The sequence below is a fragment of the Populus euphratica genome, unplaced genomic scaffold, assembly GCF_000495115.2.
Source record: "Populus euphratica unplaced genomic scaffold, PopEup_1.0 scaffold888.1, whole genome shotgun sequence".
NCBI classification, from domain to species: Eukaryota; Viridiplantae; Streptophyta; class Magnoliopsida; order Malpighiales; family Salicaceae; genus Populus; species Populus euphratica.
The window spans coordinates 46,361-62,420 of record NW_011500754.1 but is presented as its reverse complement, the minus strand read 5'-3'; the positions used below and the strand labels follow the sequence as shown (position 1 = coordinate 62,420).

The 16,060-nt window shown below is 33.7% G+C and overlaps 1 protein-coding gene across 1 annotated transcript; it reads left to right on the top strand.

Moving 5' to 3' along the window:
• Positions 1–248: 248 nt before the first annotated feature.
• On the top strand, positions 249–8,697 carry LOC105116269 (BRCA1-associated protein-like). Its single transcript, XM_011013547.1, has 13 exons — positions 249–664; positions 1,364–1,573; positions 1,657–1,772; positions 1,856–1,964; positions 2,076–2,264; positions 4,369–4,506; positions 6,487–6,593; positions 6,695–6,941; positions 7,029–7,082; positions 7,265–7,408; positions 7,580–7,638; positions 8,051–8,105; positions 8,211–8,697. Exons 2-13 carry the CDS (start codon positions 1,370–1,372, stop codon positions 8,370–8,372), a joined length of 1,584 nt encoding a protein of 527 aa, XP_011011849.1. The 5' UTR covers positions 249–664; positions 1,364–1,369; the 3' UTR covers positions 8,373–8,697.
• Positions 8,698–16,060: the final 7,363 nt, after the last annotated feature.

The window sequence follows — 16,060 nt, the reverse complement described above, 5'->3', positions numbered from 1 at the left end:
TAAAATTAAGGATAAAGCATATTAAAGAGAATGAGTTGATATCTAATTTATTTTTATATTATTTTTAAAGAGTTTCAAATATGAAACTTTATTACAATTTTTAAATCGAATTTAATTAAAAAGATTTCAATGCTATATATTTAAGAGTATGACTATACTGGGGTTTTCGCTTTTATATTTTATCATTACCCCATGTGCACATTAATACTTTTGAGTGACAAAGGGAGGTGCTATCGAATAATATCTGGGTCAATGCATTGATCAAGTCAACTAAAATTAAAAAAAAATAAAAAAATACAGGGATGATGCGTGTAGGTAACCGGTCCTTAAAAAATGCGTGAAGTGGGAAACCGGAGCGAATATAGAAAAACCACCGCCACTGACCCAATCAACAGATAACTTCCACCACCACAGTACCGCCCTTTTCCTCTCTCAATCGTCGTCATCTCCTGCCTCAACAAAGGCAGCACACGATCACACCACCACGCACCTCAAGCAGCCCCCAGCAACATCCACCGCCAGCTACCACATCAACTCTTCCCACAGCCACGATCCTTTATTGGTAGCATCTCAAAACCGCTTTTTGCTTTGGGTCGAATCAACCAGGTTTCACTAAGGCTGTTGGTTCAGAGTTGGTGAAGGCCATCAGAGTCATCCACTGCAGGTATGACCTCCTTTGCCTAATTGCTTCCTCAAACGCATATTTACATGTCTATGTTTTGAATGATTTTGATATCTTTAAACGCATGTTTGGTTTCTGTTTTTGAGATGTAATGGGAACTCCTATAGGAATTTTGAGCGTTCGAAATGTTTGCAGAAGTATTTTAGTGTTTCCGATACATGAAGAGAGGCTCTTGGTGTGATTTTTCTATTGAATACATGGAAATGGTCCTTTTGGTTGTGGGGGTTTGAATAGAAAGGTAGTATTGTTTGTGCAATTCTGGGTGTCAAAAGGTTTCAGCTTCAGCTGGGTCTGTTTTAGGCTTCCTTTGGCCCCAGGTTGCATAGCATGAAAACTATGATATCCAGGATTTGGGTTCTTGAAGTCTGCTTACTATGCTTAAATCTGGAGGTAGTTTTATTTTGTTTCGAATAAATCTGCTCCTCTTGGTGTTTTATTAAAATGGAGGGACTGTAGGTTCTTGTTTTGTTCATGTACCATAATCTTTGCTTAAATAAACGGGTTCATGTGATGGATGTTGAGACAATGTTGTTTTGAGTCTCAGGGACCTGATATTTGGGTTGAGACGTGAAAAGTTGAGGTTTGAATGGATTTCGGGGCATTCGTCGATGTTTATGTTCTTTCTTGGGTAATTTTTTAATGTTATTGTTTTAGGCTTTAAGTTGATGATGACTACTACAGTCGTTAATGTTTTCAACAGCCATGTCATCCAGCTCAAGCACTACTGCAGCCAGCAGGGCCTCGCCAGAGGACCACTTCTGGCAACTTACAGCTGAGGAATCATCGTCATCATTGAGTGAGGCGTTGCCTTTCTCGTCTGGAAACCCTAGGATTGAAGAGACACGAGGCGTCATGCACCTTTTCTCCAATGATGCCGTTTCAGATCTCCCTGTATGCATGTTATCAGTTTATGTTTGTGTGTTTGGTTTTGATGATGAGATTAATGATTGTTAATTTTGTTGGTAATGGCATAGGTCAGAAGGAAACCTCTTGTGGCTGTGATTGGAGTGCCGAACCACATGACATATGCTGATTTCTGCCAGTTTTGTGCTTCTTTTATTCACCACATTTTGGAGATGCGAATTGTTAGGTGATATTAATGATTTCAATAATTACTTTTACAAAAAATTCTTCTTTCCTGTCAAAGTATTTATTTGTTGCAATGAGTGTTAGGTTGGACGGAATGGAGGATCAGTATAGTATACTTATAAGATTTGACACTCAAGACTCTACTGATAAATTCTACCTTCATTTCAATGGTAGACAATATAATTCTTTGGAAGTAGGCATTTTTTCTTTAACAATTTCTATCCTGTTGCTCTCATTTTGTACTTATTTCTTAAAATTAGTTGTCTTGTTGTATTGTTACCTATTCATTTTAGTATTTGTACAGGAAGAAGTGTGCCAGGTGCTTTTCACAGTTGATGTCCAGTTCACTGGTTACAGTGGTTCACTTGAACACTCTCAGCCATCTACAACAAGCACAGCTGAACAGCCTTCATGTTTGTCTTGGTATATTTTGTTATCATTGCAAATCTGCCTTTTGATAATGCTTCGTATCTTAGAATGGAATTTGAAATTATTATAGGAAAAGATGGACAGTAGAAGACATGATAACGGTATGCTCAGTAAGAGACAAGATTACTAGAAAAGCCGATAAGCTTTATTAAGAGAATAACCTCTTTTTGCTTGTCTGTTTACTTGGAAGCATTAATCTCTTTGCTTAGTGGACTGTGGCCATGTTTGTTTCTTGGAAAATAGTTTCCGAGAAACCACTTTCCAAACTTTCCCGTGTTTGTTTGCCATTAGGAAAGTTGGTCAACGGAAAAATTTTGTGGTCAACAAAAAACACTTTCTAGTCAACGGAAAATACTTTCTGATCAACGGAAAAAACACTTTCTGGTCAATGAAAAATATTTTTTAGTCAAAGAAAAATTTGGCTTGGTTTTCAAGAAAGTGTTTTCTTTTTTAGCTGTGTTTGTTTTCTGGAAAGTGGTTTCCGGGAAAACACTTTTCAAACTTTCTTGTGTTTGTTTTCCAGAAAGTGGTTTTCGGGAAATCACTTTCCAAACTTTCTTGTGTTTGTTTGCTGTTAGGAAAGTTGGTAAACGGAAAACACTTTCCAGTCAAACGAAAATTTGGCTTGGTTTTCAGGAAAGTATTTTCCTGAAAAATTTGGGAGGAAAACACTTTTCGGAAGTTGTGAAAAATTTAGAAATGTCATTATTTGCTGATTATATCAAATTTGATCCTCAAACTTTTGATTGCTATATATATTTTGTTTTGAATATTTATTTTTCAATTTCATTTCTTAAAATTTAATTTTTATATTAACTTTGGTCCTCATTTTTATAATTGTTATTTGCTTCTCTTATTATTTTTTATTGAAATTTTTTATCTATCAAATTTGGTTCTCATTCTTTTGATTGTTACTTATTTTATTTGAAATACTTTATGAAATGTTAATTATTATTATTTTAATTTCTTCATCTTTTTTTTTTTTAGATTTGATCTTTATTATTTTGATTATTATTTATTTTATTTAAGATAATTTATGAAATTTTTTTTTTCAATTTTATTATTATTCAACCTTTTAATTTGTAAGATTTGTTCCTCATTATTTTAATAAACTTGAGAAAAATAAAACATTAATAAATTATTTTCCAGTTCATAACATAACCAAACACTGGAAAGTGTTTTCCAGTTCATTTTCCATAACACTACCAAACATCGAAAAATAATTTATTTTTCAGGAGTTCATTTTCCCCGGAATTCACTTTTCAAAAGGAAACAACTTTCGTGCAAAAAAACGGAGCCTATACATCTATTGCGTGCTGCATGGTCTTTGTTTAAGTATGAATACATTTTACAATTTCCCCCATGATCTCCAGTGCGCTGTTTCTTTGGTTCATTAGTTTCTTACAGAGTTCATTAACTAAAGGGGTTACTGATGCACTCATTGTTCTCTTTAAGTTAATCCTGTTGTTTACCAGGAGAGAATGGGAGGGGGTTGGTGTTAAGTTGTGATGGTGACATTAATTAGGTTGAGAGGTCATGGAAAATTCTATCTATTTGGCAAGGTCCAAATATTTCTAATGTATCTTTTTTTTCCACAATTGTTCTATTTTGATTCCAGTTTCTGTAAACACAGCTCCTAGTGGTGGTTGTAAAAAGAATAATTACTAGATCAAAACTTGATGCAATTAAGGTACATGCCGAGAAAGCAAGTGGATAGATAAGTCAGAGATATCTTCTCATGGGTTCTTTGCTTTAGAATATACTCTTTGTCTGCATCTCAATTTTATATCATAAGTTAGCTGGAAACCCGAACTGTTATCTGCTATGTTCTGAGTTGTACTGGTAAAATTTGAGATTCAGTAGCTGAAGTGGCTTGCTTGCTCATTTTCATATCTTTTCTTCTTTTCATCCTCCTTGCTCCTACCTAGAAGTTGCTCAGACATGGAGACTACTGTAATATAAGCAATATCTCAGGTATACCTTGTGTATCTAACCATTATGTTTTTTTGGCCTAGCTTTTTGTGCTTAAGGAATTTGTGAGTCTAAACTTGATATACTTTCAATGAGACAATGGAGAATGTTTTTGTGTTTGTGTAGCTTATTTGTTATTTTGGATTTATTATTCAACAGGAAATTAACACACATGATATTGTAACATGCATCACTAACATATGCTGTGGGAGATGGTCCTAATTCTTCATGTTGCAGAGAGACTAGACCAAGACATGGGTGGAATTCTTACAACTATCTGTAATCATTCTTTTCACTGCTCTTGCATTTCAAAATGGACAGACTCTTCTTGTCCGGTGAGTGGTTCTGATTTTCTTGCGCTTTGTTTATGTGTTGCTTGTGCATGTGCAAGTTATGGGCTCACTTTGAAAGCAGAGTGATAAGAAAATATTTTAACCTTTGGTAGATTCAAATCCTTTCAGTCCCGTGACTTGAGATGCAACTAAATTGTGACTGTTTGTTGAAGTATTCTGGGTTTTTTAGTCAGCCTCAAACAGACTTGAAATCAACCACTTTGTATTGTATACAGTTTGTCAAGTATCCCATGGATTGACTTTGATCGATTAATGCCCAAATGCAGATTTATTTGACATGTAACTTATGTAAGGTCGTTTTCTGTTTCTCTGTCCGTGTTTGCACTAATTATAGTGATGCCTAAACTAGAAGTTCTTCTATATCCTGATTTTTCTTGCACTTTATTTAGGTGCTGCTTGTGCATGTGCAATGTCTGGGACCCAGTTTGAAAGTAGAATGATGAGAAAATAATTTAACCTGTGGTGGGTTTAAATCCTTTCAGTTTCGTCACTTGAGATGCAACTAACTTGTTCCTATTTGGTGAAGTATTCTGGGGCTTTTTAAGTGTACCTCAAAAGTACTTGGATACAGCGTGTTGAGATATCTCATGTGCTGAATTTAAGTTAGACTTGTAATAAATTATATAAGGTCTTTTGCTGTTCCTTATCCATGCATGCACTAAATATTTTGATGCCTCGGCTAGAAGTTGTTCTAAATCCTTACCCATTTTCTATACTGTTTATGCAAATGTAATTTGTCAGAGTAAATGCTGGTTTCCTGATATTTTCTGTTTTTATGGATTGTAGTGTGTCATATCATTAAATTTCTTAGAGATCAATTACAGATGAGCCATATAGCATTGTTTAATGGTTTAATTAGTAAGATAGGTTTCAATTTCATGCTCTCCTTTCATATATTGCTCATATATTGTAAATTGTAATCTTTAGAGCAGATGTTGCTTTACTGGCATTTGTTGTTTGTACGAGTTGTAGCCTGTTACACTTATCGAGTTTAATAGAGAAGAGTTCACAAACCTTCCACATAGTTCGTATGATTCAAATGCCCTGAAATTTTCATTTCCAATTTTTTTTTTTCACTGAAGAGTCCATCTGTTACTTTTCAAAATCTTAAAATATTATGCGATGTTTGATCTGAAAATTAAAAAAAAAATAAAAATCAATTCCTTAAGCGCACTGTATTTGGAGACAGTTGCAGAGGTTACTAGTCATTTTTTGTGATGCGCAAATTAATGAAATTGGAAAAATATGAGAAATAAAGGGTTGTAAATGGTTAGGGAAAACTTAATAGTTATGAAAATAACAATGTGATAATTTCTGAGCTCATCAAAACTTAAATGAAACTTCATTTGGTTACTTACCACATACTCAATCAAGAAGTTCAACTGATACTATGGGGCCTGGTGTATTTGTTGTTGTGCTTAGGCAATACTATAGTTGAAGTGGTAGTTTTGGCCATTGGTTTCTCAAATTTCTTGCTGAGACTTCAGCAAACTTTGGATTCTAGAAGATTAAAATCCTAATTACACTGGCTATCTGCTTGGTTTGTACAATTTTCAACAAGCCATCTTGGTTCCTAAAAAGTTCTAATCCACATCTTTTAGTTTCAAAATCCCTTGTTGATTTGATTCTCTTATAATCTTTCATTATCCTCTTAGTTCTAAAAGTTTTTATTTCTAAGAAGTTTGGTAATTTTCATTAATTATGCGATATACCAATTTGCATAAAATAAATTGATATAATAAATGTTTGCGTTCGAATGAAATGGATTCTATGGGAAATGCTTAAGCAGAATTTCCGTTTCAATCCCTTTTAGCTTTGCTACATCCATTTGCTTATGCAAATTTTAGATTAGAATTTTTAACTTGTTTAGCCAATAGACTTATGTAGCTACAGTTGTTTATTGTATTTGCTTCTGTGATTATTATAAAGTTAGCTAACCAGTTATTTATATGTCACTTTCAGGTTTGCCGATATTGCCAGCAACAACCTGAAAAATCAATTTGTATTGTATGCCAAACTTCTGAGAATCTATGGATTTGTGTTTTATGTGGTTTTGTTGGCTGTGGCAGGTAATAGTTTCAATTTCCTCTTATGTTTGGATTGATTTTTTCTTTTCTTCTTTTAAGCACATCCTTCAGTTTCATTCTTTCAACAAAAAATATTGGTGCAGGTATAAAGGAGGACATGCCATACAACATTGGAAAGAAACACAACACTGCTATTCTCTTGAACTGGACACACAACGTGTGTGGGATTATGTTGGTGACAATTATGTTCACCGACTGCTTCAATCAAAAACTGACGGGAAGTTAGTTGAGTTGAATTCCCCCATTGTGCATGCTTATGATGGTTGTGGAGGTTGTGATTGTGTAGACTCTGGAGTTAGTGAGGCTCTTTTGAACAGCAAAGTTGAGGCTGTAATGTTTACTGTGTTACTTAGAAAAGGTTGTAATTGTTTTTTCTATTTTTTTTTTTATAAATAATCTTATTTAAATTTATTACAGATTGTCAATGAGTACAATGAACTCCTTGCAACCCAACTTGAGAACCAAAATCTTGTAAGTGCATTCTTCAACTTTCCATGATTGAATGAGTTACCCTTTGAGCCTATGTGGGAGATTCAACATAATTTTCTTTATGATCTGGCCATGTCTGCCTTGGCTTGTGCTTTTTAGTCTGCTATACATTATGCTTTCCTTTTTTCAGTACTCTGAAGTAATAATATACCTTCTTTCGATAGTTTTTTGGGACCTTGCTGGAAGAAGTTGAAGAAGAAACTGAAAGGGAAATTTCTAAAGCTGTTAAGAAGGCAATTGCTCAAAAACTACAGAAGTTTCAGGCCAAGCTGGATAGATGTATAAAAGAGAAGCAATTCCTTGATGATGTAAGTCCCAGTTTCTGGTGTGAAATTGGGCTTATTTAGAATTTTTCGGATCGTGTTTAGTTAGGATGATAGGTGTGGTTATGTCTCTGTATCATTGTTTGTGATATATTTCCAATTCCAAGTATTAATGTTAAGTTTACAAATTATCACGTTTCTTTTCTCTTCTTGTAGCTCAATGAGAATTTAGTGAAAAATCAATGGAAGGCAAAGATATCGGAAATTGAAGAGAGGTATGTTTCGTTTATAACAAAAGCCTTCATCCTGTGTTTGGACTTTGCATTATTGCATGGTATTAACCCAAGTTTCTATTACAAAATGTGTGATTTGGAAGTTAAAATTAGTTTTTATAGTCTTGCTATTGAGTTAATAGTTGGATGTTTTCCATGTCTTAAATTTTCTCTATACATTAGTTCAGTTTTGCATTTTCTATGTTGGCCATGTTTGAAATGATGGCTGTGTTAGTTTTACATGAAATGCTATGTGGATTGGTTAGGAAAGTTGAAAACCATCAACGGTCCCACCTCGGTCAATACTTTCTCTCCATTTCCTGTGTTTTTTTGCCGCCAAAAATGCATATTGAAAACATCTCGAATTCCTATATTCCAATCAAACTCTACTTTGGTGGTATCACCTTTTTTTCAGGGAGAAAATGGCTTTGAAAATAAAGGACGATAAAATTCAGGATCTGGAAGAACAGGTGATTATTTTTTTTGAACATCCCTCGTATCCTATTCTTATCATAGACAAGGAAAGATAGATCTGCAAATTAGATTTATATTGATATATTACCATTGACATGCAGCTTAGGGATTTGATGGTGTCCCTGGAAGCGGGAAACATGGTGGAGCAGCTATGTATATCAAATGAACTCAAGGATGAAGCTTTCTTGCCAATATTAGTGGAATCGTCTCCAGGGAAGAGTCCCAAGGGGGGCAAAAAGGCTAATAACCAGAGAAAAAGCTGAGGGTGGCAGAATTTGCTGTATCAACCTGTCTTTTGTATTTCATGGCATTCCACCTCAAATTTTGCTAGTTGAGGGGTTCCACGGAGGATCAGGCCTTAGTGGTGCAAACCTTCATGTGCAGTCCTGGTGTCCTAATTTGTGACTCGCAGCGTAATTACTTGTGGCGGAATTACAATCAATGAGTTTGTGTAGATTTGTATTTGGAGGTCAAAATGTGATGTGAATAGAATTATTAGTCTCTTTGTTCCGAAAAGAAAATGTTTTGTATGATCCTACAGATTTTTTTTAAAATAAGTAATAAATCCTGTCACATTAATTACTTAAACTTAATTTCTATATTAGTTTGTGTTTTTTGGTTTTTTTTTTAAATCATCACATCTCTGTCGAGAAATTACCATTGTTACTGCCTCGTATTCTCAAATTTTAGTCAAATAAAACCATTTCGCAATTGGCAACTATGAAAAATAAGGAAATTCTTCTTTCAGAATTATGGTAAGCTTAATATTTAACATTACACTTCCATAAAGAAGTTGAACCTATTTCAAACATACCACACAACACTGTAATCACAACATACTTTAATTATCACATCATGCAACTAGTCACATAACTACAAGCATTTGGATTATTAACACTAACACTAAAAGATGTGTTGCTTTTAATTTTCACCATTTACAAAGTATTATTCATTTTAATATTGCTTTGTTTTTTTTTAATTCTATATATTTTTAAAAAGATTTAATCTAATTTTTTAAATTTTGATTTGTTGTAATTAGACTTCATAATTTATTTTCTATTAGGTCATCTTAACCTTATGAACCATGTTGTAAGTTTAGTTTATTAACTTAGTTGACTCGATTATTTTTATTTTTGTTTTTTTATTGATGTGTTTTTCATTTTCATTCATCAATATTTTATTAATTGAAAATTAGGATTCATTATTTGTTTTGATATGGTGTTTTGAGGTTATCCTGATCTCATGACCTTGGTCACAGGTTTGGTGTGTTAACCTAAGTTGACTCCGGTCATCTTTTATGTCCTTTGTTTTAATTGAGTTTTTTTCTTGAAATTCATCCTTCAATGATAGGTTGATTTAAGAATTGAATTTCATGATTTATTTTGTTTTTTTTTCTGTGCAGTCATCCCAATTTCATGACTTGAGTTGCTAGTTCGGCGGGTTATTCTTGGGTTGACACTCATGTTATTTTTTTTAATTGATTTTTTTAATTTTATTTTTTAATATTGTGTTAATTAAAAATTAGACTTTATAATTAGTTTTGATTTATTTTTGTGGAGCTATCATGGTCTTACAATTATGGTTACAAATTTGACATGTAACCCGGGTTGACATGAGTTGATCCAATATGATGTTATCTCAATATTTTTTTTTTAAAAATATACATTTTAATTTTTTTAGTCAAATTATATTTTTGTTAGTCATCTAAATTATCTTTGTACCCACCAAGTTGAGCAGGTCACATCAGGTCAATTCACATGATTTTTTTTTACTAGAAAAAACATTAGTAATGCCTAAATTTTTCTCAAAATTAAAAAAAAAAATGATCTAACACGCAGTGTAATGCATATCGATGATTTAGTTAACTATAATCTAAAAAGCGTGGGCAAAACATTGTAGCCCATACCACTATAGACACAAACTCATTACATGCCACAATGTAATTTTTTGTTTGTAAACTTTATTTTAGCCCTTATAAGATCCAATTAAAGATCCAATTAAAGGTCAATTTAAGTTAATTTGCTACAAAATGATGAGATTAAAAGATAGAGGATCAAAGTAAAAAAAACAGAGGCAATGAGTGATATTTTCAAACTTTTGAAACATTCATTGTAGTCCTCATACTTTTTGAACTATAAATTTTAGATACCTCCAATTTTCAAAATTCCAAGAAAAATCAATTTTGGTCCAAAACTTGATTTTCCTAATTTTTCAGTTCTTTGTTTGAGAGAGGAGGAGAAAGTCATTAGATTTTAACGGTAAAGAGAGAAAATTATTGGTTGACAACAATTTCAGTTACTAAAATGATTGATCTTTGTGTCAACAAGTTTCGTTTGATGAGGGAATGCAAACATCCAACAAAAATGAAAGCCAAAAATGATCTCACCATCGTCGCTGATTGTTGAATCGACAGAAACATAGTTTTTCCTTGTCGATTGTTGAGTCGGCAATGACTCAGCTATCATGAGTTAAGAGGGGGGAAAACCAGCATTGGAGTAACCAAAGGGAGGACAAGAACAAGCTTAAACCAACACCTAAACATCCCAGCTCTTTAAAAGAGGGTATAAATACAAGGAGGAGAGAGAAGGTGACCCTTCCTCTTTCCAAAGTCTGTCTCCAGCAGCTGCATTCTCCTTTTTCCCCTTCCTCTTTCCCAATAAAAAATTTAAACTCGGCCAGCTACAGATGCCTTTATAAGAGTGAGTGAGTGAGAGAACAAGAGAGAGTTGAGAGCTTGTGAGAATGTTGAACAACTGCTTAGAGGGAAAGGGGGAAAAGGCTAGAACCGGTGGGAAGAAATTGACATAAAAAAGAGAACCAATAGAGGAAGAAGAAGGGGGAGAACTGGGAGAAATAGAGAAGGAATACCATTAAACTGTCCTAGATAAAAGGTATGGGCTATGTAGTCTTCTTCCTCTTGTTCTTGAGACCCTAGAATCGAAATGATGAAAAAGACCCTAAGAAAATTGACAAAGGACATCTAGGCTAGCTATGAAGGAAATTGAAATCATCTAAGAGGACATGGAGATAGAAACAAAATAAGGCCAATTTCTAGAACGCTTAATAAAGAAAAATGAATAAATTGAATGAATAAAACATGATAAAGGGTCGGTCATAGCTAAAGAGTTGGCTAGAATGCATTGTGTAATAATATGCATGTGGGTGTTCATGTTAAAATCATATGACTACTAGAATTTAATGACAGATTATGTGTTGGAATTGAATTGGCATATGTGTGTTCATGCTAAAATCATGTGACTTTGCTGGAATCTAATGACAAATTATGTGCTGGAATTGAATTTGCATGTGTGTGTGTTCATGCTAAAATCATGTGACTCTGCTAGAAACTAATGACAAATTGTGTTGTCTACACTGAGTTAGCGTCTGCTACTGAAATTGTGTTGTGTGCAGCAAATCAACATTCGTTGTTGAAAATTAAGTTGTCTTCAGCGAATTAGCTTTCGCTGTTGAAATTGTGTTATTTACAATGAATCAGCGTTCGCTGCCAAAATGGTGTTGGTTGTAGTGAATCAATGTTTATTGCTGAAATTGTGTTGTGTGCAGTGAATCATCGTTCGCTGTTGAAAATTGTGTTGTGTGCAATGAATTAACATTTGTTGAAAATTATGTTGTCTGTAGTGAATCAGAGTTCATTGTCGAAAATTGTGTTGTCTGCAGAATGCAAATTTCAGCAGCGAATGCTAATTCACTTTAGACAACTCAATTTTTGATAGCGAACGCTGATTCATTAGACATAACATAATTTTCAACAGGGAACTCTAATTCACTTCAAACAACACAATTTTTGACAGCGAACACTGATTTGCTGCACACAACACAATTTCGGCAGCAAACGCTGATTTGCTGCACACAACACAATTTTGGCAGCGCACGATGATTCACTGCACACAACACAATTTTAGCAGTACACGATGATTCACTACACACAACACAATTTTAGCAGTACATGATGATTCACTACATATAACATAATTTTTAGCAGAGAACGTTGATTTGCTGCAAACAACTCAATTTTCAGTAGCAAATGATGATTCGCTGCACACAACACAATTTTAGCAGTGAATGCTAACTCGCTACAGACAATAATTTTGACAGCGAATGCTGATTCCCTGCATACAACACAATTTTGGTAGCTGTAAACAACACAATTTCAGTAGTGAACGCTGATTTGTTGCAGACAACATACTTAATTTTCGACAGCAAATGCTGATTCGTTGCACAAAGCACAATTTCAGTAGCGAACGTTGATTCGTTGCACACAATCCAATTTTGGTAGCGAAAGCTGATTCGCTGCAGACAACACAATTTATCATTAGTTTCGAGTAGAGTCACATGATTTTAGCATGAACACAAACATGCAAATTCAATTCCAGCATATAATCTGTCATTAGATTCAAGCATAATCACATGATTTTAGCACGAACACACACATACGAATTCAATCCCAACACATAATCTGCCATTAAATTCCAGCAAAGTCATATGATTTTAACATGAACACCTATATGCAGATTATCACACAATGCATTCTAGCCAACTCTTTAACTATGGCCAACCTTCTACAATATTTTATTCATTCAATTCATTCGTTTTTCTTTGTTAAATGTTCTGTAACTGGTCTCATTTCATTAATATTTTCTTATCCTCTTAGTTGATTTCAATTTTTCCTTCACAATTAGTGATGTAGAACAACAAACAAAAGAATTAAAGTCAGGAAAAGAAAGAAGCTTTCAGAGAAGAAGCTGAGAAAAGAAAAAAAAGAAAGAGAAGAAAGGGGATTAGAGATATGCAAAGTCTGTAAATTTTTTATTAATCATCAAAACTATCTCTCAAAATGATAGAAGAACATATAAATAGTAAGCCCTAAAACATCCCACTATTGGGCTCAGCCTGACACGACTAAAAGATTGATGTCTTCTCCCAAGTGCAGGAGTGTTGAAGTAATAAATAACCCGGCAAGACCGGGGTCGAACCACAGGAAGGTTAATTGTACAAATTATAAACGACAATAGTACAACAACAATAATAATAACAACAACAACAATAATAATAGTAATAACAATAACAACAACAACAACAACAACAGTAGTAATAATAATAATAATAATAATAATAAAGAAAGAGAAGAAGAAGAAGATGATGAGAACTTGGAGATGGAAAATTAATGTAAGGATTAAACAATAATAATAACAAATGTCAAGGTTAGAGGTTCCACTAATGGTATGTCAAACAAGTATAGTATAAACTCTTATTATTCAATTGGAAACCACAAACAAAGGAGGTTCCAATCAGATTATAGATTGTTAACATGATTACATTAGTAATCTTATTCGATTAATGCTAGTACTTGTAAATCTCGTCAAGCATTCATGATTATAACTTATGTTAACAACAAATCAAGTTCCTTTTATAGCTCAGGTGTCGGTTATACCATACAGTATGGGCTATGAAAGTGCCAAGCATTTGTTGTACCAAGTGTTATACAACATAAATCAAAATTAGTCATTTAACAAGCAAAGTATTAAAGAGTGAACAAGATAACAAATATAAAACATGTTAGTATCAAACATTAAAGTCCATATTAAGTTTACACTATACTTATTCTTACACCATTAGTGTAAACTTTTCACCTTGACATAAAAAACTTAGCTAAACATAATAAAAGAAAGAAAAATAAATAAACAAAACAAGAACATAAACAAGATAAAAGTTAACTAAGTAAAGGAAAGGAAATGAAAAGCATAAACTTGATATTAATGAAAGTAAAGCATAAGCATTACAAAAAATACAAAGAGAGAAAGGAAGAGCATGATTTTGATCTGGAAACCAAGATGCCTAAATACATGGCAAATGCCTCCTTTTATAGGCCAAAATTGGGAACTATTGATTTGATGACTAATTGATGAGTGGGTGGCCAACTCTTGACTTGGTGACAATCCTTATCTTCTCTTGTCTGCCCAAAACGTTATTGATAACGTCAAAATTGGAGCCACTTGAAAACATGAAAGTTGTAGGAAATTGTCTCAGCTTTCTTGTGTACAAAACTTATTATCATTTTTTGTCTCAGCTTTCTTGTGTACAAAATTAGAGCTTTCTTGTGTACAAAACTTGTACGAAACCAAACTTATCTACATTTTTATTATTATCATTTTTTTTCTTTTTTTTATTTGTTTTCTCTTTTTTTTTTAATTATATACAATCCCTTTCCCTTAGTTGTTACCTTTAACAAAAGAACATAAATAATGTAATAATCCAATATGCAACCCACAATCATATGTTAAAGTGTGTGTGTGTAAATTAAGGTTTAAGAATACATGTTAAATAAGTATATGAGCAGAATTAAGTGATAACAATGCGAGAGTTTGTAAACCTGAATATTTCAAGAAGTATTATAATAGACCTTGTTAAGAATGGTTACTAAAATGCGTCTCAAGAGTCACTTTAACAAAAGAGCTCCTTTACTCGGCCATCCTAGTAACAACAATTATGCACATGCTTTATGAAATGAAAAATAATTTTTTTTTATCAACTACTACCCTCTCCCCCCAACCAAAACGAGACATTGTCCTCAATGTTCTAAGGTAGAAAGATAGAGTATCGAAGATATCACCTGAAATAACGAACACTGACAAAACCTGAAACACACTGAAACAAAAATAAGAAATAACAAAACATAATAATAAAACCAAAAGACACAAAAATTCACAAATGAAGGCTCAAATCCAATCTAAGCTTTTTATGGCTTTCCTTAGTTGACCAATTTATACGACTCATGGAAGGATCAATTATAGGAATGAAGGATTGTAGTTGGTCAATCAATTGTTCAGCAGTAGAAGCAGAGATTATGATTTGTCGTGCAGAAGATGTTAGAAATTCCTGTTCCACAGCATGATCAAGAAAAGACAACAACTTATCATAATAACCATTAACATTTAACAAACCTATGGGTTTATGGTGAATGTGCAGTTGAGCCCAAGAGGAAATCTGAAAGATCTCTTCCAATGTACCTAGACCACCTGGTAAACATTAGCATTCATTCGAGCTGACATTGTGGAGACCTGAAGTTCCTCTCCAATTGTTTTTCCAATGATGTCCCCTTGTGCTAAAGCTTCGGAGACAACCCCCAAAACTTGACCACCTCCTAAAAATAAAGGTTGATGTCTTCTCCCAAGTGCAGGAGTGTCGAAGCAGCTATTGACACTCCTAAAAATGCAGCTATTGACACACCTCCCATTAACCCAAGACTGCCTCCCCCATACACTAAATGAATCTTTCTCTCAGCTAGCACTGACTAAGATGATTTGCTGATTCTAAAAACTCCTTTTCTTTCCCAGGACTAGATCCACCGAAAACACAAATATTTCTTATATGATGACTTGAGGAACTTGCCATTTCTACACACTTCTGTATTTGTTGAATGTATGGGTTGAGTAGAAATGAAAGGAAGAAAGATAGGGTTTTATAGATGAGAAATTAGAAAGGCAATCATAACACCTATATGTAGGCCAGCTGGAGTCTCACACTCTCTCTCTCTCTTTTTATTTATTTATTTATTTACTTTTGAAAAAAGCATGTGTATGTACAGGTAGTTGTGATTGTGGCTCACATCTTCCCTTGGTTTTAAGTCCAAGAACGGCTTAAACGCCCTCTATGGGTCGGGGATAGGCTTCCCATCCAGTTTTCTTAAAAACTGGCAAACAGGGGCTTTTTTAGTCAGATTCCCAAGACTAAGTCGATCATGTTCTTTATGAAATAGTGGCCATAAATCATGAATTGCACGATGCACATCTCCACTAGGATGCGTCTCAAGAGTCAATAGAAGATTATCTAAAGACTCCTTACTCAGGCCATCCTTAATGAATTGTATTTTATCTTCACGGTTTATAGATACCATTCCTAAAGAATGACATTGTGTATTACAAGTCCATCT